The sequence below is a fragment of the Malurus melanocephalus genome, unplaced genomic scaffold (genome assembly GCF_030028575.1).
Source record: "Malurus melanocephalus ecotype Western Australia unplaced genomic scaffold, MMel_1.1 scaffold_240, whole genome shotgun sequence".
In the NCBI taxonomy this organism is placed as follows: Eukaryota; Metazoa; Chordata; class Aves; order Passeriformes; family Maluridae; genus Malurus; species Malurus melanocephalus.
In genome coordinates, this window is record NW_026623472.1 from 68,719 (window position 1) to 90,514 (window position 21,796).

Below are 21,796 nucleotides of genomic sequence, written 5' to 3' on the forward strand. Positions count from 1 at the left end.
AGTAGCTGCAGCACTGATGGCATGGTGGGGGCATGGGATGTGACCAAAGGCACCCCCAGATTACAGCAGGGCTCATGCCTTAAACCACGCATAGATGTCCAGCAAAAAAGACAAAAAAAGCCATCCTTGCTGAGATTTCAGGAGCCAGGCAAATGCCACATTCCTGCTCTGCCAACCAGCAAGGACCACAGCTCACTCCAGGGAATGAAGGGCTCAGCAACACACAGGACTGGGGCCCCGACAAGCTGCAAAGTCACAGCATCAATGAAAAGCAAGAGGTGGTAGCAGAGGAAATAGGGGAACATAACACAGCAAAGCACTCCCATTTTGGAGAGAACTGTCCCAAGTTGGCATCAGCACTGTCCCAGGCATACACTGAGCTGCGATGCAGTCTTAAACATAGCATTTTTGTTGTATTAATAAGGAGCAAAATTAAAAAATAAACCAAACAAGTATATTTCCCCTCTGGAAAAACAAACAAAAAAAAAATCCCAAACCAACAACCAAACACAGAGCAAAATTAGACCAACAGACTTTATCTGCTTTCTTCGCTCTTCTATATAAAGAAACAAACTTTACAAACATTCCCTGGAGAGAGACAGTACATGTGAAAAATTACAGGGGCACCCTGAGCAGGAGTGGAAATCACTCACTCTGGCAGGGAACACAGCCCTTCCTTGTCATCCAGTCACCATCCTGGACTGGCATCACTACAAATATTTAGGGGCTAAAAATAACCATGCAAAATGAAGTGCTCCACCCCCTATCATACACAAAACATTGCTAGAGTAACACCTGGGACAAGGATGCTTCCAGGAGAGTCTCACTACTGGCAAACACAGTCCAAAGAAACATATGAACAAAACCAAACAAGATGTCAAAACACACCACAAGAGATGTTCCACCCACGTTCATCCATCAGTCAAAGTATCAGTACTTTGCTCACCGAAACCTGCCCTCTAGCGTCATGTAACCTGAAGAGGTGGCTTTCCCAGAAGGGACAATCCTGCAGGATACAGTGGTGCCCCAGATGGATGCTGTGCTGGYAGCTCAGCACAACGCAGCCCAGAGCACAGGTTGTTGAAAGAATACTTGGTTCAGAGAGACACTTGCTTCTAGAACCCTCCCAAATACCACATGTCTCTCTGGTCATTCCCTGTCTGTTTTAAACTCCTGCAAGAAATCTGAAAGAAACCAGTGATTGCCTCATCATTTATACAGAGTAAACAGGATCTCTGGCTTCCCCTGCTGTGGCTCACAAGGCTCACCAGCAGCCTGTTCAAATGCCTCTCTGGATYTGCACCTGTAGACACACAGCAGAGGATGGAGTCAGCCTGCTCCAGCAGGCACTCTTCCAGTCTGCTTCGTAATGGTGAGCATTATAAATCTGGCAGCAGCAAACCCCTCTATAAATACTGCACTGTGCAGACTTCCATGTGCAGCACACAAAATCACAGTGCTGTCCTCACAGGAGAGGTTTGCATCCTGCCCTGGCCTTCCTTCATATGGCTCTTTCTGATGTCCCAAAATGTTCATTGCTTCCTCATCCTTTTCTGAATATCACTGCTATAAATGCTCTATTCCTGTATTTCAGTGTTACTGTTACAGATCAGCTAAACTCAGTCACCCAAACACCTACAGCAACAAGCACCAGGAAAGGTGTAGAATTGTGTTCCGACCTCAGAGCTTTTAGGCTGTTGATAGAGCAGCATACAAGTGAAAGACACTAGCAAGGAAGTCATGCACCTCATCTTGTTTTGACACAACTGATCCTGCAGCAGCAGTGAGCAGCCACGAAAGCAGTGAAAGGTTTAGTGTCATTATGTCCATTGATATTATTTATGCAGTAGGTASCCATCAGAAATTGATCTTTATTGACACATTCTTTAACATGCTAGTTCTGTTTCAATTCAAGTACTTAACTACATCTGGGTGAGGACATGTTCTCACTTCCCAAGCAAGCCAGCTGCAGCCTTCACTTGCTCAAACATCGACRATAAAATCCTGCTCAAGAACATGCATCTGTTCCACGCATGGCTCATATGGCTAATTTAAACAGTTTCCATATGTTGCCAAAGAACTGTGACCAAATGCCACTTGGAAATAAATGGGGAGATTGTCTGGCTTCCACAGAGAAAAGTTTCATYTTGGAGCAACAGCTCCTTTTTTCCCAGGTTTGCCTGGGCTTCTCCAGCCCCTTCTACAGTCAGATGCTGCTGACCAGTCCAAACACTGCCTCCTCTTGGAATTGTGCCACTGCAGTTAACACACTTTACAAATCACAGTGGGCAGACTTTAGAAAAGACCTGTGATGACACCTCTATGTCAAGATCATAGAATCATAGAAGRRTTTGGGTTGGAAAGAACCTTCAAAGGTCAAGTTCTAACTACCTGCAATGAAYAGGGACACTTTCAACTAATCTGGTAGCTCAGAGCCCATCCAAACTGATCTTGAATGCTTTTAGGAATGGGGCATCTGCCACCTTTCTGGGCAACCTGTTCTAGTGTTTCATCACCCTTTATCAGTGTAACCACCTCCTGCTCCTTGTTCCAGAAAACATTACTTACTCATAGGACAGCCATGCTTCTTGCCCAGTCCTTACCCAAATATTTCCAGACATCAGGCACCAGGCTGGAACTGTTGAAATTGCTCAAAGCATAAATAAAGCTCTGTGGCTCTATACACTATGGAGCTATGTATTCATGTTTCGACATTCTGCTGTGCAACCAGAASTTAACATTTCACTTCTAATGTACGCACAGTGGCTTTCCCCTCCRTTCCAGCCTGGCAAGAGGTCACTTGTTGTATTACAAATAGACCACATCCAAATTTATGGTCTGTGCATGTGTAGATGGAAGCACTGTCAGTAAGGCCTTCACTCAAGGTTACTGCTCTCCAAGAGGTAGATCCAGTCAGGGAAGCAGACAATAAATACCTCTATTAGGAAATGGAGGGGAGGCTATTAGAAGGATTTAAAAATTCAAAGGGGAAGGTACACAGATGCCACTATTTTCTTTGTCAATGGAAAACACAACCCCAGGGAAGTGCAGAGCCTGTGCCTACTGGAACTGGCCTTGCACAGAAAAATCAACATTGTCTCTTCAGAGTTTGCTGGAGCAGACACCAAACAGGTGCCTCAAAGAGCCATCCGAAGATCTGCTTCTCAGCCTGTCCTGAAGAAGTAATTATTTTATGGTCACAGAACCCCAGATAGAGCTGAATGTCCGAGATCTCCACCCCAGTGCTCCACCATTAGACAGACCATCCTGCTGGCCAGCACCAAGGTGTTGGAGCTCCCCTCCCTTTCCTGAGGATGGAGGGTGTCTACTCCTTGCCACTTCACCAGGCAGGCAGTATCACACAAAGGACAAGCGGAATATGAGAGCATGCAGCTCCACGCTGCCTTGCACAGGGGCAGAGGGATTCGCCCTCACCACAGCCATCCTACTCCTACATCTCATGGGCACCCTGCAGCATCTCCTCCCTCTTTGAGAAAGCTGTTGGGAGCCACAAACACAGCTAACAGAAAATATCCCTCACGTCTGATACTGGGTGAAGCACGTGAAAAATCACTCATGCAATTGATTCACATGGTTTCTGTCATTCAGAAATTCCTACGCATAAAGGGGAGACATGGGATTTGCAAATAACCGACTCAGACAGCTGCAGATTTCCATAGGCACTAAATGTCTGCAGGCAGAAGCCACTCCTCGTGTAATCCCATTAAACAGCTGGAATGAATGAAAATGCTGTGCAATTCAGCATACTAACAGCAGCCACTTCTGCTTCCTCCACCATCAGTGCAGGGTTCTCTCCAGTTCAGCCTCTTCCCATGGGTCCAAATTACAGGAGTTATTTCATGCCCTAAACTCTGCAGGAAGCCTGGAGCACATGCGAAGTTACAGTAATGGAAGACTGGCATCAGAAAGTGCTAGGAACATATCCAGGCTCTCCATCRCAGTCTTCTTTGCTTTTGGGGATATCACTGCAGAGCATTAGTCTTCTCATGAACAGTAATCAGTACACTGGAGACTGGGAATAGAATTTAAATCAACACACTGCCATCTCAAAAGGCAAGATGGTGGAATTCATATTAAATATAATTGCTAGTAAATTGCAGGTTCAGACCTGGAGTSAGGCTCTGGAGTCAGGAGGATCTCAGGTGGAAGCTGTTTGCCATTTAAAGGCCCTTCATGGCATTTAGAGCTGTATCATACCTCAGCAGATGTGAAGAGCCAGCATAAAAACAGAGTGTTCAGCAGTTTGAAGAAGGCATCATTAATCCTCCACCTCCCAGGAAAGGCCAGAGACACCAGTCTGAGCTCTGCTCCCTCAGGCATCCGGAAGATGACATTCAACAAGGCTTATGCTTCATGCATATGTAAATATCGGCTACTTTCCACACCTCCATTAACTGTTAACACCTCGTTAGCACTTTCCAGTCACATTTGATTGTCAATACATGCAACCTCCTACAACTTCAGGGAAACTGGAGGGTCTCTCAGGGAACATTAACTGCAGCTAYGACTGTCCAGACAAGAGAGCAGGATAAGACCAAGCGCATTCACAATAGAAATACCATCTCACTSTAGATGATATTCGGTTTGCAGAACTGTTGGTTTAACACTCCCAGAGGCAGCTTTATCTCTCAGGTTTATCTCTTTAATTCCCTTCGTCCTTTCCAATCACTTGTTCCTATGGCCTTTCCTGTGCTACCACAAGCATTCAGAGGACTGGAAAGTAAAAAWCCACTTGGTTCTGAGTAAAAACCAGATGAGTCCCTCTTTGTCCTCAGTTCCCATAGCTCACTGACACTGGGAGAAGGAGGATGGGAGGGAAGACCGTCTTCCTCAGCARCAGCCCAGCTTTAAATCAGAATAAAGTGGCCATGACTGCAGCGTCAGAGGACATGGCTGGCTCAGAGAGCAGCTGGTGAACCCTTAGGCAGTGGGTAGACTTCTAGCTCAGTATGCCCATCCCTCCCTTTCCAGCTTTGTCCTGAATACAAAGCATCAGTCAGAAATACATATTCCAGGCCTCCACAAACATTTATAAGATTACATTATAAATATTCAACTATATAAATATAAATCGTAAGTGTYTCTGCAGGCCATACTCCTCTGAAACACCTCAGCTGCACCCTGTGCAGTAGCCCAGTCTGTGTCAAAGCTCTGCTCCCCAGTTTGTGACAGCAAGTAGTTGGCACTTTCGCAAGTGATCCATATGCTCCTGTGCCAAACACCCAGGAAAGTACAAAGCCAGCAAGGATCTTTTTTCATCTTTGCTCGGTGTGTACCTCCCTGGCTCTACAAGAGAAAAGAAAGGATCTCTGTCCTCATCAGTCCCCTCCACCCCACCGCTGGATCTATTCCTGAAGCAGTGTCATGYAATCACATAATGAACGACTATCACAAAACCGAAGCAGTAGGGCTGAAGGTATAAAAGCAAATTTCAATTTTGATATTTCTCAGCTTTAATAAAATATCATTACACAAAGTCKTCCCCTGACAAGCTGTTTGTGCCCTCTGGATAGCAAACAGCCTTGTGTCAGGAGCGTGCCAGTCTTTGAAGTGGGAGATTGCAGTTTGACAAAAGCAGGAAGCAAAGGCGAGAGGGACCAGAGCTGCTTTGAGGCAGTTGCCAGGATTTAGCAGTGCCAGTACGGTCTCTGTGTAAGCCCTGCTCTGAGACAATGAAGCCCTTTTCARGCTCAGGCTCTAAAAACACTCCTTCCCAGCCACAGCAAACTAGTTAAGGAAAATTCCAGCCCAAAAAACTGCAAACTAGAATCTAGTTCCTTTCACACAGCTTTAAGCCAGGCCTTACCATGAGAAACCCTGAGCATCAGCAGCAGGCAAGATCACCAGCCCTGCTGGAAAAAAAGAAGGCACCACACCAGAAAGTGGCTTGTTTACTGCAGGACACTTGTCCTGGGYTAGAAAGAAGAGGTGGTGCTCAGATGTTTGCTCCAGTGGCTGCTGGTTTTTAATCACCCCTGCTCCTCCAGAAGATGCCATGGACAGGGGATTAGCTCAGCAGGAGAGCGCGAGGGAGCAGTAGCAAACCCCTTTCTCTCCCTCCATTAGCAGRAAGGATGAGGAAGGAGATTTGCCTCTCACTTTGTCAGAGCCAGCTGCAGATCAGTGGAAAGCAAAATGCAGGCCCTTTCCAGAAGGGCTGTCCCCATCAACAAAACATGCCCATCTATTCATATTGTAACAACCCCTCCTGTCAGTCATGACTCTGCAGCCACAKCAACACCCATCAAATGCCAGTGTTCCCCTACATGGTACACACCTTGCACAAGATAAAAAACCACCAKAAAGCAATATGGCCTAACATGGAGGGTTTCAAAGCTGTGCTCTTCTGATTCCCCTCCAGATTTTGCACAGACCTGCAGTATAGTGGGGAGCAAGCCTTCACCCACTCTTCACRTACCTGCAAGAGAGGACTGACATCCGTCACCATCAGACACTGAAGAGCTGAAAGCAGACTAATCCACTGGTAAAAAGGAGTTTACTAGGGTCTAGCAGTCTGAAGATGTTGAGAAAAGTAATCTTTAAGGCAGCTCAGAAAACAGAATTCAGTTTCCAACATAGCACATTCCTCAAACAAAGCAATTAACATGCTGATTAGGCAGGACAAGTATAGTTCACAGGGTTCTTTCACATCGAAGGTGTCCCAGCTGCAGAACACAGCATAACTGTAACACAGGGACAGGGTGTCATCACATGGGGAAYCATTATTTATGGCTGGCGGTGGCTTCACATGCTAAGCCTGGTTTTGTTTCCTCACCAGGTCTGACTGCACACAAAGGTTGCAAGAGTGGTACAATGGGTCAGAGCACAAGGGAAAGGGGAAACACATCAGTGTATTTCCCTGGGCTTGTTGCTAATATACCCTTTTAAACCATACACCTGATGCTGAAAATCAGTCATGAGTCACGTGAAACTTCATCTGCTCCACTAGTCCTAAATACAGGGCAAACAGCCATTGGGAAAGTTTGGGGAAGAAAACCCAAAGAACTTCACAAATCTGAAACAATAAATAAATCCCAAAATATTCCCCTGTAGAGGGAAACCAGTGCACTACACTGAGTACACCCTACTTCTGCCATCAGCAGGGAATACTGAGTATGACTACCCGAAGGAGTTGCACTGCCACTTCATGCTTTCCAGGTGACAACAGAATGAGCACAGGTTGTGAACTTTCACAAGCTAAGAAGTGCCCCTACCCACTGATCTTCAGAACTGCTTTTCCTGGGTCACCTCTAGCTCCTAAGCAGAATCCCAAACCAGCTGAAAGCCGGTTATAAGCTCATATGATCTGCTGCAGAGTGCTGCAGAGAAGCACTAAGCAATAGTCATAAGGTGTGGAGCATGGCTGCCTGCTACTTTTCCACAGCCAGTGTGATCTCAGAGTTCTTAAAGAAAGGATTTTCCTTCAAAAGAAAGGACGAGCATTTTCTGCTATTAAAAACCGCTGAGTTCCTCTGAAGCTCCCCAAGACAAGAGCCAGCCTGTGGGAAGCTTTGYTGTAAAAGGAAACAAGAATGGAAACAGGTAGGCAATATTAACTAAACCTCTGAGACACCAGATGCTCTGACTCACAGGTGAGTAAGAAAAGAGAGCACAGACATGCTGCAGTTAAGCTCTGGCACTTCTTATTCCAGCAGGCTATGGATGCTAAAAGCTTACACAGGTTCAAAAAGAAGGCAGGTGAGAGACAAAGCTATCCAAGACTATTAAAGACAGAGAGCTGGACGAGGGATTGTGGAGTCTACTGCAGGGAGACTTTTTGGATGTACCCCTGTTTTACCCCATTTTTCTGCACCTCCTTTTCTGCGGCCCCAATGAAAACAGGTTACTGAGCTTATTTTGAGGCAGATTAGTCATTCTTAAGTATTAACAGTACATTTCTAAGGGATCATTTTAGCTTTAGCAAAGCTCCAAATATAAAAGAACAGATTTATAAAAGGCCTTTAGAAAGTATTTTCCAAGTGCTTATCCATGCCTTTTGGCTCCCAACTAACTTTAAAATTCTGGGCTGAATTGCCTTTGGTGAGAAAGGATAGTTTTCATATGGGGTCTTTAGCAAAATGGCAGGATGCAATCACCTCTCTAGGAGTATACTTCTCTTAGAGAGAAGTCACAGTAAAACACGCAGCATGTTGGACATTGAATGACAGGGCAAATTATGTAAGCAGGAAAGAATAATGTGGTTACCAGCTGGGAAACTACTGAAGATGCAGAGCCACAGACCAGTCTTCATAGTTGGAAAACCCCAATTCCCACCACTTGCAGTTTTATATTAGCCCAGCTCAGAGAGCAACAACAGCCTAAATAATTTCAGCCAGCCCCAGAACACCACAAATGATTTCAAGAGTGGAAAGGTGTTCAAGGCAAAGAACTTGCCTTGAGGGTCCAACTTTCAGGTAGCAAGAGAGGGAAACGGAAAATGCAAGGCTGAAATCAGCCCCGACACATTCAGCTGGGCCAAAGCCTCCAGCAGTGGGATTTACCCAGAGCTTAAAGCAGTTCTCTGGGACTCTTTGTCACAGGAGTGTAGCTACAAACAAACAGTAGCTGGGACAAAGGGAGGCAACACACATTTTATTAGTAAAAAGTTAATCGGCTTAAAGTGTGCAACTAAATAAGCAAAGCTTACATTAAAGTGACCCACCAAGAAAAGATGCCATGGAAATAAAGTTATAGGAAATACAATATAGTCTCTATTTTCTTTTGTAATCCAGCACAATAAATATTCATGATTCTGGGTTAATGGGGTATGCAGCTCTCAGCCACCACAATAGTTTTTTGTTTATTCTCAAGACCATGAACTTTGGAACCATGAACCTGAATTTCAGGACTCTGTATTCATGCATGTTAGCAAAATTCAGGGCAAGGCAGGGGGATGAAGACAAGGCCAGGACCTTGGCTTGTGACAACGTAACAGAGTTTGCTGCAGGTTTTGACAATGAGTAACAAGAGCCCCAGGATGCAAAACTTGCGGTGTATCTGTCACCCTCTCKGCCTCCACACCAACAAAAAGAGAAGAGGCACAACCCCATCCCTCACCTCCAGTCAGAACACAGCTCATTCCAGAGTTTCCCTCTCCAGAGGACAGCAGCATCCTCAGAGCAGCCCTTGAGGATGCAGAAGCTGCTGGCATCACATCACACAGCAGCACCACAGAGCAGAGGAGAGATCCACTCCTCCCATGRGAAGGAATACCTGCACACTCCTGAACACAATCCTTTGGGCCTTCACAGCAACTGAAAGGGCACTTCTGCATTACGAAAACAGTCATGCAGGAAGAGTCACCAAGCTGCAGTCCTGCATTCACCAGATGGAAAACAAAACATGATAGATTCCGAGGTGTGTTTTAAGGGGTCCCAAGCCTCCCTAGCCAGCCCCACATCCTTTTGATCATTTGATGGTGCCACCCTCCACTGACAGCAATATTACCAATCCTTCCCTGTTTTGCTGTGAGACCTCCCAGCCTCTCTAACCCAACTTGYATTAACATGTACAGATTACAATTCCCCTTTCAAGGTAAGTTAGGAGTCTTTAGGGTTAATGAAGGACATGAAGAAACTTTGAAAAGAACGATGAAAAAACAACCACCACACACTCAAAGTTCAAAGCCTTGACAGCAGTAAGAACAAAACAACTTTAAATACTTGACAGAAGGCATTTTAAGAACATTTTAGTATGCTGGGTTTTTTCCTCACAACTGTTTACAACTAAGAGCAGCAGATTTCTAGCATATTAAACTCACTGAACATCCACCCTCTTTCTCCACAAAAACGTCCAGTGAGCCTCTTCCTCTTTCCCCACATAATGAAGGGAACCACGAAAGCAGGGCTTCCAGCAGCCTAGCACCAGACTCAGGCCTTGTTTTACTGAGAGCTGGGAGCACAGATCTCCACTCTGCACCACTGTGGATCAGCCTGCTTGGTCTGCAAACAGAATTCACATCCCTTCACTGACCCCTCGGGATTTAACTGCCTGTTTCAGAGAAAGTGCAGCCTAAGATCTGAAAATAAATAGGATCTATTCTTCATGCCCCTTTCTTTAGGTCAATCTAGATGACAACCCTTGCCACAGAGAGCTCTGTTCCTCTGTTTGGGCAAAGCTGATCATTGTGATTGGCTGAACATGAGCAAAACTTGGATAAGTGGCGTAAAATCCAACCACGGCTTCAAATACATCTTCCTGTAACAATGCAAAAACTCTAAGAGAAACAACAATGCTTCCTTAGATTTTAAGCCATTGATGCTTCAATTGCAGTAGTCCAACACAGAACTAGCATAGACTTCATTTATACATGAGAAATTTAGCAAGAGCTATGGAAGTTGAGAAATTTACAAAAGAGGAAAGTGTACTTTTGGAAAGAAAACTATTTCTTCAACTACTGAAATATCTGCCTTGAATCACARAAAGGCTCTGTCTAAAAATCAAATACATTARAAAACCACAACAGCCTTCTCARAACCAAGGTAYCCTGTTGAAAGACCATGTATTTAGYATTGTTATATTTGTAATATTCTATCTTTGCAATAGCACAGAGATGGCTGTCCAGAGGGAGAAATACACAAATGCCTACAGTATGAGGAAACTGGTTGGGAAGCAAACACTTTCCTCATTCCCTGTCTGGAATTTTTCACTGAATGTCCTGTTCCTACTGAAACGGGGGACACCCTCATGCACTCCCACTCAGATCCAAGGAGATGCCTTTTCCCCGCACACGTGYCACAATCTGCCTCTGTGACAACAAGCCTGTGGGACAAGCCCAAACCTGGCAGCTCCTTCCATTTCACCACAAAAGTGTCAGGATCCAGCCACTGCCATGACCCAGGAGGACAGAAACAGCAGGCACACGTGATGGTTTGAGGGTCTCCATTTCACGCATGCTTGCAAMCCCCATGGCAAATGCGTCACACCTCCGCCAGGAGATGAGGGATTGTACAATGGGCAAAGAGAGCAAAAGATAGAAAATGCTCTTTTCAACATCAAAACAAAGGAGGGCAGCCAGGAGGTTTTACTCCTCATGTCAACATCCTATTAACAACCAGCAGTTTGCCTTGACAACAAAGCTTTCCAAGAAAAGGCAGAGWCGTGGGCACTTGAGCGATGGCCTTAGGAGATCCCAGCTCTTTGCCCAGGAAACAGCAAAAAAAAAGCCACCCCAGCATATCACATATCACCTTCCTACTGAAGCATGACAAAGAGGAGAATATATGGCAAAAGAGGCCAAGAAGGGGAAAAACAGAAATCAATAGGATCTAACAGAGCGTGACGGAAAATCACTTCCCTCATAAAAAGGGGTTACTTACCAGGTTAATGAATCTTCTCTGTTCTGTACTTAGACACCCARGAAATGGAAGGGGTCACAGGAGCAGTGTGGGTGGGAATGAAATCCCTAGAACATGCTTTCGAGAACAATCAAAGGTTAGAGATTAAATCCAGGCAGCGGTCAACTGCACAACACATCAGCAGYTCCATACAGGCGCCAGCTGCAGCTCAGAGCCTCACTGAGCAAAACACTCTTCCAATACCAACAGCACAGCAAACAGCAGGCTCTTCTTCCAGGGCAAAACCAGCCCAACAGGCACCCCTGCCCCCTCAAAGGATCAGCCCCAAGAGCCAGACCRTCTCTGCCTGCTTGGGCCAGCAGTACCACCACAGATGAAACAAAATGGTCTGTGGGCCTCTGGTGTGAGTAACTGCAATAGAACCATAAAAAACAGACTGCACAAGAAATCACACTGCGCAAATAACATAAACAGTTTTTCATCCCGTGGCCAAGACTTCTCAAAACTCACTTTCATATAAAAATCTGTTCCTTATCTTTMTATCAACAAAGAAGCATCTGGGCAATGGCAGAGTACAAGATCTGGTGATCACAGAAGGCTGAACTAGACCTCTGGAGTATCAAAGACATCCAGAGCCAGATGCGTTCTGAAGCCCTACTGTCAGGCCCCACAAATGAAGAGAAGACCCTTGCTATTTTATCACTCCCCTGCCCACATCTAGTTTGACCTACTGACACTGAGTGATCCAACATATAGATCTACTTGGGTCCAAGGTACTCAGGGAGGGAAATGCAGGTRCAAGATTTCCATCCTTCTTTCAAGGCCACTGAACTTGCAGGTCACTATATTGGGTTCCCCCACTGCCTGCAAGAATTACCAATGGATGTTTCTCAGTCTGGGTCCTCTTGACTCCAGCTCAAACACCTCTGCCACACAGCTGTACAAGCTTCTCCTGCAGCAGCTGCCTTGTTTGCTACCCATWACCCAATTTCTGCATCAGAGACATGGATAATGCAGCCAGAAGTCCCCTCTGTTTTTCGTATTTGATGCAGCCTCAGGTTAGATTCRTTGCACAGGATAGCTTTTCAAGTCAGAGATCCACGTCACATCATTCAAGTCTGCCTTCATGCCCAAGGAACTACACCACAGCTCCAAAGCAGACCTAACGCTGGCATTTCTGTGAGTTTTGACTTTGCAAGTTTACTGAGTTTAAGGATTTTTACATCCGAGGAATTGCAAAGCAAAACCAATGCCTTACTGAACCAATACCTTCATCACATAGCATCCTGCCAATACACACAGCAGTCTGGACAATCCTCCACTTCCACAGCAGATGTCTGTCCCTGGAGCAGGGACAAGCCCTTCTGTCAGGTACAGCCAGTGTTAGTGGGAAGAAGGGCACAGTTTGTCATTACATCCCTCTCTTTCAATGTCTGCTCTTTGAAATGAACCACCCTCAGCAAGGCCCCCCTGAAATTCAGCATGTAGAATGCTAAACAAACATATCAATTTTGCCAAAATTCTGAGCAAATGAAAGCACTTAGGCAATGCTGTTTTCAGACAATGCTAGGTTCAGTCACACTGATGAGGAGYGTGAGACCAGCAACACCCACAGTTATGAAAAGGGGATACCATGAAAAGTGGACAAAGGTACTCCTCAGCACCCAATACTGTATCAATCAGCCTCTTCTAATAAGGAGGCAGAGGGACTCAAATGTCCTCCAACAGCAGTTCTCCAAAGGAGGAGATAAAGCACTCGGCTCAAAACACTGTGGTATGGTTTGCTCTGTGAACAGCTTTGGGGTTTGTGGATGGAGAAGTTAAATAGATGCTTTTTACTTGAGTGCTGACATTTACACAAATATAMAATTACTGGAGAGGATGTGAATTTCCATTCAGGTCTGAAGTTGAACTGATTCAYGGACCAGCAGCAGCTGTGGGTCTCTGACAATTTGTACCACTCAAACCAGAGGCTTGAGAAACCAGAATTTACCAGTTGCTGGGATTTCCTGTGGGCTTCCTTCTCAACACACAGAGATTACTCTTCATTGCAAGCTGGGCTGACACAAACTAGCCAAGAAASAGCAACTAATCATTGAGAGTTCTTTAATCAAGGACTTCCTTGCACATTTAAGCAGTTTTTATTGACAGGGAACCTTCCTGTTCAGGAAGTGCTAGAATGAGTCTGAACATCAAAGTATGMTTGGAGATCAGCATTTCTGGAAGCTCAGCTGCAACAAAGGAGGAAAAACACCAAAAACCAAACAAACCCAGAAGACTWAGTAGCTGAATCAAAACAACAGCCAGTTTCTGCTTAGTCATCTATCTCTTTTGAATACTGAAATCACATTTCAGCACTAGTTGAAAGTGGTTTTGTTGCAGCTTAATATCTCCAATACTTGTGATCCAGAATAACAGAATCATTCAGTGTCAGAGGTGCCTCCTTCCTTCCAAGCCTGCCCATCTCCAAATCAGCACACAGACTGCCCTGTCAGGTCAGTGTCCCCCCAGTTCCATTATCACCTCCTCAGCACAGACACCGAGTCATCATTCCTCAGCTCTGCACTCTGAGTCACAGAACCCAGCCCCACATTTCCCTCCTGTTTCTGGAAGAGAAGGGGAGYTGGGCAGAGCAGCCCATTTATTACAGCAAGCAGCCTGTTGCACACTGGCTGATCAAGTGAGCAGAGCAGGTGGATTCACAACAGGGCTGCTCTTGGGTGAGCAAGGATAGAACCAACTGACCTCCGGGAGTTACTGCCAGGATGGGAGAGGAGACGTGGCTCCCCAGAGCCCGGGGGAGAGGGCATTGTAGAACACCTGCAAGTGGTGGGAGGAAGCAGAGAAGGATTTGAGCAATCCTCCAGGCAGTTTGGAGAGGGCTTCAGCAAAAGGGAAACCRGGAAACACCAGAAATGAATACACAGGGAACACAGAGGCAAGCAGGCAGAGCACAAAGGTGTCTGCAGCAAAGGCCATGGGAAAAAAAKAAGGTAATTAAAGTATCAGGCAAAGCAGATTAGAATGTATCAGTGTATCAGGCACATGGCACTGTCCATTTCCCAAGGGCTAATGAGCATGTTGCAGTGGCTATCTACARCCACACAGCCTTTCCCCACACTGGGCCAGCAGCCACTCACCTGGGAGACACCCACTGGCACAGTTTCAGCAGCAAGAAAGAGGTGGGTTACCAGAAATTGCAGCAATTTCTTGTGTTAACCATCATCAAGGGTAGGCACCCTACACAGGTTAGAGCAGGGAGAACATAAAATCGCCAAGTGCAACTGCAAAGGTATAATGTAATTACAGAAATGGAAAGTGCCTCCAACCAAAATCYTCAGCTTTGTGGACTTTTAAATCCTGGAAGACTTACAGCACCGTTTCTAAATGCCTTTGTCTGGTACTCTATGACTTACTAATCTTACTCTACAGAACAGCTGAAGGACAAGCAACATTCCTTGATCCCACCTGTGCGGGCTGTGGTCAAGGGCAAACACCTGTGAACTGCACCCACACTACAAAGCTCAATAAAAGCTCTGAAGAAGTATCCATGACAACTGCAAGCACCTCTTCCCCACCCTACCAGGCTTTTTTAAGGGGAAAAAAAAAAAAAGGAAGTCCTCTGTCCTAAATTTGTCCATCCTCTGTCCTGTCCACTGCTAAATCCCAAGGTGTAGGTATAGCACGGAGAGTTACATCTCACACAGGAGAAGCAGATCCAACACACCCCAAGAAGTGTCAAAGACCAAGCATGATTTAGTCAGATCCCAAGAAGACAGGTAAACACTGCAAGGACTTCAGACCCAGATCTCAAGTGGTGGTGATCTTAAGGTTTTGCTTTCCAATTCCCCAGGGCACTGACTTCCCGGCTTGGGAATCTCAGGTGCAATAAAAGGGTTGGTGGTTATTATTTCTTTAAGCCAGAGCCATTAGCTTGTGCTCAGCTAGGATTATAATAAAAGTCACCTTAAACCTTCCCTTTGAGGAGGAAGCTTCTGCTGCAGCTCTATCTCACTGCAAAACACCTCCCTAATGGCAAACAGCTGCATCACTGAAGAAAAGACTCCAGTCGTATTCACCCACCTGTTTTCCGTTCTGTAACTGCTGTCACCTCCCCAAAGCAGGTAAATTAAAGACTGAACAGTCTGCCCTCTCATTCTTTCCCAGACCACCCAAAAAGAGTCAATTTCCTCGYTGAGTATTTAACCCTTCCTGCAATGTACCAGGGGAAAAATGCAAGGGGAATTATTGCCAGTGAGAGATSTCTTGCTCCCCTATAAACGTTTCCATCAGCTCAGCATTGAGGAGCCCACAAATTGGGTCATATCCCAGGCTCTTCTCTCAAAGCACTCCTAYAAGCACTGGTGGCAAAGAAAGGAAGCTTTCTTTTCTGGAAGGCCATATACCTTCTAATGTCAGGAGAACAGAACTCCCAGCACTGCCACCAACACAGTGACTGCCCTTGGGTAAGCCTATGGCTCCCACCCACYTCTACAACTCAGACCCCACACCACRGGACTGAKACCTCCACCACAGCTACACTGCCACTTTCCATACAAGCACAGAGGTTTTGAACCCTTATAGAAGATCTGTAGGATGCAAATGAGATTTCTTCACAGGATTCTGTGATTCCCTAGCAAAGGGCAGGTTGGCACACACTCTGCCAGTGCTTCCACCATTGCCAAGCTAAACAGGACCACTTGAGAGATTGCAAGAAAGCCCTTGTCAGGAGGTGGTGGGCTGGATCCACAGCACAGCCTGCAAAGAGCTTTCTAGTTGCACTGCTAACATGAATGATCCAYGCATCCAATAGGGAAAACAGCATCTGCACCCCACTCAAAACTCAAGCAACATTCAAATGACTCAGACTTTGCAGATGCTCTCTCCCCTTTCCCATTTGATTACCCCCTCAAGGCTTTCAGTTCCTAACAGCAAATTCCTCAGCTGCCCACAGAAATGTCTGCACCTGACTTCAGATGTTTGCGCCACAGCCGGAATGAAATGTGCTGTCTCTAGAACAAAAGGCGCTGTGCCTACACAGAGGGAGAGTTGTGAGGAACAGAACAACAATGGGGCACAATTTATAGCTCTTGGGACAGCACTCAGTGTGAGAACTCCAAATGTATGTGGCATTTAGAAGTTGGTGAAACAAATCAGCAGGTGGAGCAGGAGCAAGGATGCACAGCAATATCCTGCGATGGACAAGCAGAACCCCTACTTGAAGGAGCAGTGGCTTGCAGGAAAAGATGAGCTATCATTGCCAAACTGCTTCTCTAATCACTTTTCTAGTGATAAAGAAATAGGAGATATGGGATTGCTGCTCAGTTGATATCCACTCACACATCTTGYCTCAGTTCTTCCCCTTTTGAGCTCATATCCTGAGAACTCCACAAAATCCATGGGGCCTAATTCYCTTTATAGGCACTAGCTCTCTGCCAGAGCCCTGCTCTGTTTTGCACCCTCTCCAGGCCAGGCTCTGCCCACTCAGAGCACTGCAAGCAACRGCCCAGAGCAAAAGCCATGGAGAGATCAAAGTCTCACAGAAAGAAGCTGAGCTTGCTGCAAGGCTCATTTRTACCTATCGGCTACTCCTCCTTGGTCTGGCTCTCCTCAGCAACACAAACCCTCCTGAAGGACTCCTGAGACACTCAGGCAGCAGGAGCCCCTTTGGCCTGTGCCTCAGGAACACGTGGCTGGGCAGAGAGCTCTAGCAATTTCCTGATGCAAACACCTGCACACAGAAACACTGCATTTGGCCTGGGAGCCAAGATATGWAGGTTGGCCCACGTCAGCCTGTAGGAAGGACATGTCACACCAGGATGAACTGCCCAGAGCAGACAGAAACAGGACTCCACCACAGAACACCCTCACTAGACCCCTCCCTGGATGATGAACTATTGCAYTGCACCTCCAGCTCACAAAAGGTAGGAAGTACCACACTAGGAKCCAAAGTACCCAGGAAGCAAGATGGTGAGACCAAACTGCAGCTTTTTCTCCTCACTTGGCAAGTGGAGAAGAGCCTCACAGCAGGTTTGAGCTAGAAGGAAGGGATCATCGAGCCTGTACATATCCACAGGGCAAGTTATTTAGTGCCCAGCTCTCCCTCCTATTTTACAGCTCCCACCTCCCCTTGTTGACGTAAGTAGGATGATATCCCCAGAGGTCACTCTGAACCTCAGAGATTCTGCTCTTCACCTCAAATTAAAGTATGTACAAGCTTGCACCAAAATAACTACCAGAGCAAATTACAGTCTATTTATTAATTCCTTTGGTTCCAATTTGTCTGAGGAGTCTCARAAGGACATGCTTGTTTTGTTGAGAAGGCAACCATGGTTCCTCCKGCTGCCTGCCTGTCACACAGCCTCACTCAGATCTGTACACTGGCCTGGGTGTCCTTAGCTAGATCCCCTGAGCAGCAGATTCATCCAAAGCACATATCAGGCTTATGACATTTTCCATCTATTACAGAGCAGATCTGGGCAGGAACCTTTGTACTGCCCCTGCTGAAAAGCTCCAGTGACCTGCTGCAACACTCAGCAAAATCCACCTCACAGAGTCAGCACTGCCACCTTCCCTGGCAATTCAACCTGACATTGCAGCCCTGACTCAGCTGCCCCTTGATCAGCCACTATTGAATCTTCTTGTTTCTTTCTGCCTTACAAAAAGGCAGGAAAGCATTAGGGGAAAAAAAAATCCTGGATGGATAGAGTTAAGAGCTTGAGCAGCAGTGGAGTTATGGCCCATCAACTGAGCCCTGATAACTGGGCATGAGTTGATACCAGTGGCTCAGTGGCTGCAGTGATTTAGGAGGTTGCTGCCCTGTGCTGCCTTGCTGCAGGAGATTATTACATCYTCCACTCATGCAACAGAGAGAAGCATGTGCCAGGCTTTCCACTCACAGTCTAGCAACCATCTAAAACAACCATTGACAGGCTGCACTCCATCTCAGGGCATGAGCTGCAGGGGTGAGGAACTGCTAAGTTTTCATTGTTGTAACCTGTCAGATTTAAATCCATCACAACCTCTAGGTCACAGCATTAGACCACAGGAAATTTTTAAAAAAGTAAAGAAGATAATAAAAAGAACGCAATATAGTTTTAACAGCTCTGGAAATCATATAAGAGGAGCAGCAGCTTGTCTTCACAATGGGCTAAGAGCCTGCCTACAATCTGCARCCACAGCACTGAGCACAGGAGCCAGTGCCTGCAGCAGCGATGGAAGCATCACCACCAGTCTCACAGTGCCAGCTGTTTCCACAGAACACCTGTTTACCCTTGCAAAACATACCAGACACCTGAGCATTTCACAGCAGGGCTGCAGCCAATGCCCTCTCCAGTGATGCTTCTTGACAGATCCCAACACTGTCCCACGAGGGGAGGAACTCAGGCCTAAGGAAATTAAGCAGACTTGTCACTGCTACAGTTCATCAGGAGCAGAGTGTGACAGACATTAGACAATAGCCCAGACAGGCCCTCTTGGAGAGACAACTCTATTAACAGTGTCTTCAGCTTGTTTCACTAAAAGAAATAGATCACTTATTAATCTTAGCTTAACTAACCCTTTGAGATGGTGYTCGCAGCAGTGAACACCTGCCTAGCTCCACCAGGAGCTGAAGGTCTAGGACAAGAAGAGGAAGAATGCTGAAAATGAGTCAGGGTCTAACACAGGTCCATGTGGTACAAGCCTTGTTTGGTTTGTCTTGGGGCTAACTTTAAAAACTGGAGCTATTCAGTGCACTGAGATAGATACACAGCATCTAAGGAGTGTCCTGTTCCCTAAGAGCTCTGCACTTTAGGTGGGCATAGCCAGATGAAGAGAAACTGGATCAGAGAGCCTGGAAATACAACCAGTCAGGACACACTGAAAGAACCAGCRTCTCTTTCTTCTACAGAAAACAAGACTGAAACTTGAGAAAGCCGGTAATGGTGCTCACCAGTGCAGGCGGCTGCAGCAAAGCAGAAGGCACCACACTGTCCTCCACACATGCACAGACTGGGTGAGAAAGGCAGACTCAGCTGCAGTATTGGTGCCTCAGGTCAGGAAGCCAGAGCAATGCTGGGTTAGGCTGCCTGGCAGCCCCCACCACAGACAGCTGTATGCCAGCACCRCCAGAAACACCAGCCTGCTCCTGGCAGGAACAGGAATCACCTGYATGACCTAAACAGGACTTGTTCGCTCCTCCCTTTCTATTGGAAAGAAGACATTAGAAAAGCATAAGAGGCAAACACTGGAAGTGAGAAAATAATTTCTGTGATTGATCCTGCCTGAATTGAATTAACAGGAATAACACACACAAAGTTTCTCTGCCCACCACAAGAGGCAGTGCTGCTGTAAATGGAGGGGGGCTGTCATTGGCAGTCCAGGGTCTTTTCTGTGTGCATGCATAAGTGAGAGGGAGAGAGTTTGGGAAATGAGGGGACTGYGGGAGAAAAAGATAAAAGGTCCTGCAGTGAAGTCAGCGAAATGGAAGGCTGTGAAAATAWTTTTTTCCCTTTTCTCCCACAGGTTCCCTGTTACATGTAGAGAAGTCAAATAAAGTAAATGTTCTCTCTGTGGTCCTAAAAGGAGCATTCCTCATCCTCCATGTACTTGATCTGACAGCAGCACCCAACAGTCACAAGGGAAAGTGAGGCAACAGAGATGATGGTATAATTTTGAGAAGAAAGCAACGATAATACATTTTCAGATGGGAAAACCAAAGCACTGTACCTGTAGCTCTCCAAGTCTAAACCATAGCTGTGTCACTAACAACCAGTTTCACCGGAAAGAGAGATCAATTTGTTACCATTTAGAAGCAGACACAAATACAGTAAAGCATGTTTGGGCTGGATCCCATATTCATTAAAAAGAATTAACCTCCCCACACACCAAACCATATATCAAATGACARATGACTTGCTGATCAATGGAACGTTTTGTGCAAAAAATACGCTCTGGAAAGGAGTGAGCTGAATTTTAGAAGGAAACCCACCACACTCAGCCTACATACAAGGCCAGCTAAACTTGCTGTACCAGGCAGAGAAGCTCTGATAGCTATTACCTTTACAGAGCTCATCTATGTGAGCAGAAACAGCGGCAAGTACSACAAAAGCAGGCAGGAGAGAGCTGATAACAAGGGAAGCTATCACCAAGAGACACTGAGGAACAGCTAGCAAAACATTCAGGGGGTTAAACCCCAACTCAAGAGACCAAGAACAGCACACACAAAGAAACTCCTTTCTTTTTTTGATTCCTACAGTATTAAGAACACAGGACTTTACAGAAGTTATCTGTAAATGTAACACAACTAACAAGGTATCAGCTGCCAATTTCTCAGCAGAGAAGAAATTCACAAGACTATAACATTCTCCAATAGCTGGAACCAAAACAAGTTACACTCCCATCAAGTATACCTCCTAGCTTTCCAAAGAGAAAATCCGCATCCAAACTCTCTTTAAATTAAGGGAATTCAACATTAGGGATGACAGCAGCTCTTTTAGAAATCAAATAGATAAAAAGCAACGAGTTCAGAACCAGCAGAGTGCAGCCTGACAAGGGAACGAAAAGCTCCAAGGAAGGGATGGAGGRAGCAGATCGAGGCTTCCTGGAGAGGATATGGTAAATTGCACACATGCAGCTGTGGATAGCCGGGATGCCCCGGGAGGCCGGGCTGTGTTTGATACAGCCGCCGGAGCGCCCCGGGGAGCCCCGCCAATGCCGCCGCGCTSCCGCCGCTCCGGGGCACGCAGCGCAACTTCCACCGGACAGAGCCCGGGGCAAGTTCGAACACCTGCCAAAAGGCTGTGAAAATGCACGGAAAAAACCAATATGATTGGAGGCGGGCGGGAGGAGAACCCCCCAACCCCAAAAGCACGGCCGAACATTTCCCGGCTTTGCAGAGGGAATCTCGCGTGAGACGGAGCGGGACAGGTGGGGGAGCGGTGAGGGAGGGTGAGGCGACTTTTTATCTTACAAAAAGAACGCCAAGCAGAGCCTCCCACCCGGCTACAGCCCCCGGGCAGCGTGGGCAGGGGGGCGCGGGCTGAGGGCAATTGGAACCCTGCTTCCCCGGCGGGCAGGGGCAGCGGCGGAGCTCGCCGGGAGCCCGCCAGGGCTGTGAGGGCAGCGGGATGCCGAGGCGGCTCCCGGCCGGGCCGGGGGRCTCCCGACGCCGCCGCCATCAGGTGAGCCTGGCCACGGTCCGGCCGGGTGACCCGGGGTACCGAAGAGCGCTTCGCAGGGACACCTGTCCACCGGCGCCGTGCTTCCAAACTTCTCCCAGAGTTGCAGCCAGCCCGCTTCCCTACCGGCTTTGCAAGGGTCGCGGTACTCCATCAGCTCCTCCGCCGTCTCCGGTTCCCCCAGCGTTAAGGAGGCTCCGGGGGCGCCCGTCCCCGCGGCGGGCAGCAGGAGCAGGGAGAGCAGCAGGCGGCGGAGCGGGGCGGCCCCGCGGCCCATGGCGGCGGCGCGGGCGGAGCGGGCGGTGCGGCTGCCCGGGG

General features: G+C 47.0%; 1 protein-coding gene across 1 annotated transcript in view; it reads right to left on the minus strand.

The window, feature by feature from the left end:
* TLL2 (tolloid like 2) overlaps window positions 1-21,755 on the minus strand; it is an 80,650-nt gene extending 58,895 nt beyond the window's left edge. The window contains exon 1 of the mRNA XM_057375162.1: window positions 21,605-21,755. Coding sequence (XP_057231145.1) covers window positions 21,605-21,755 — 151 coding nt within the window. The remainder of the gene's footprint in view (window positions 1-21,604) is intronic.
* Window positions 21,756-21,796: the final 41 nt, after the last annotated feature.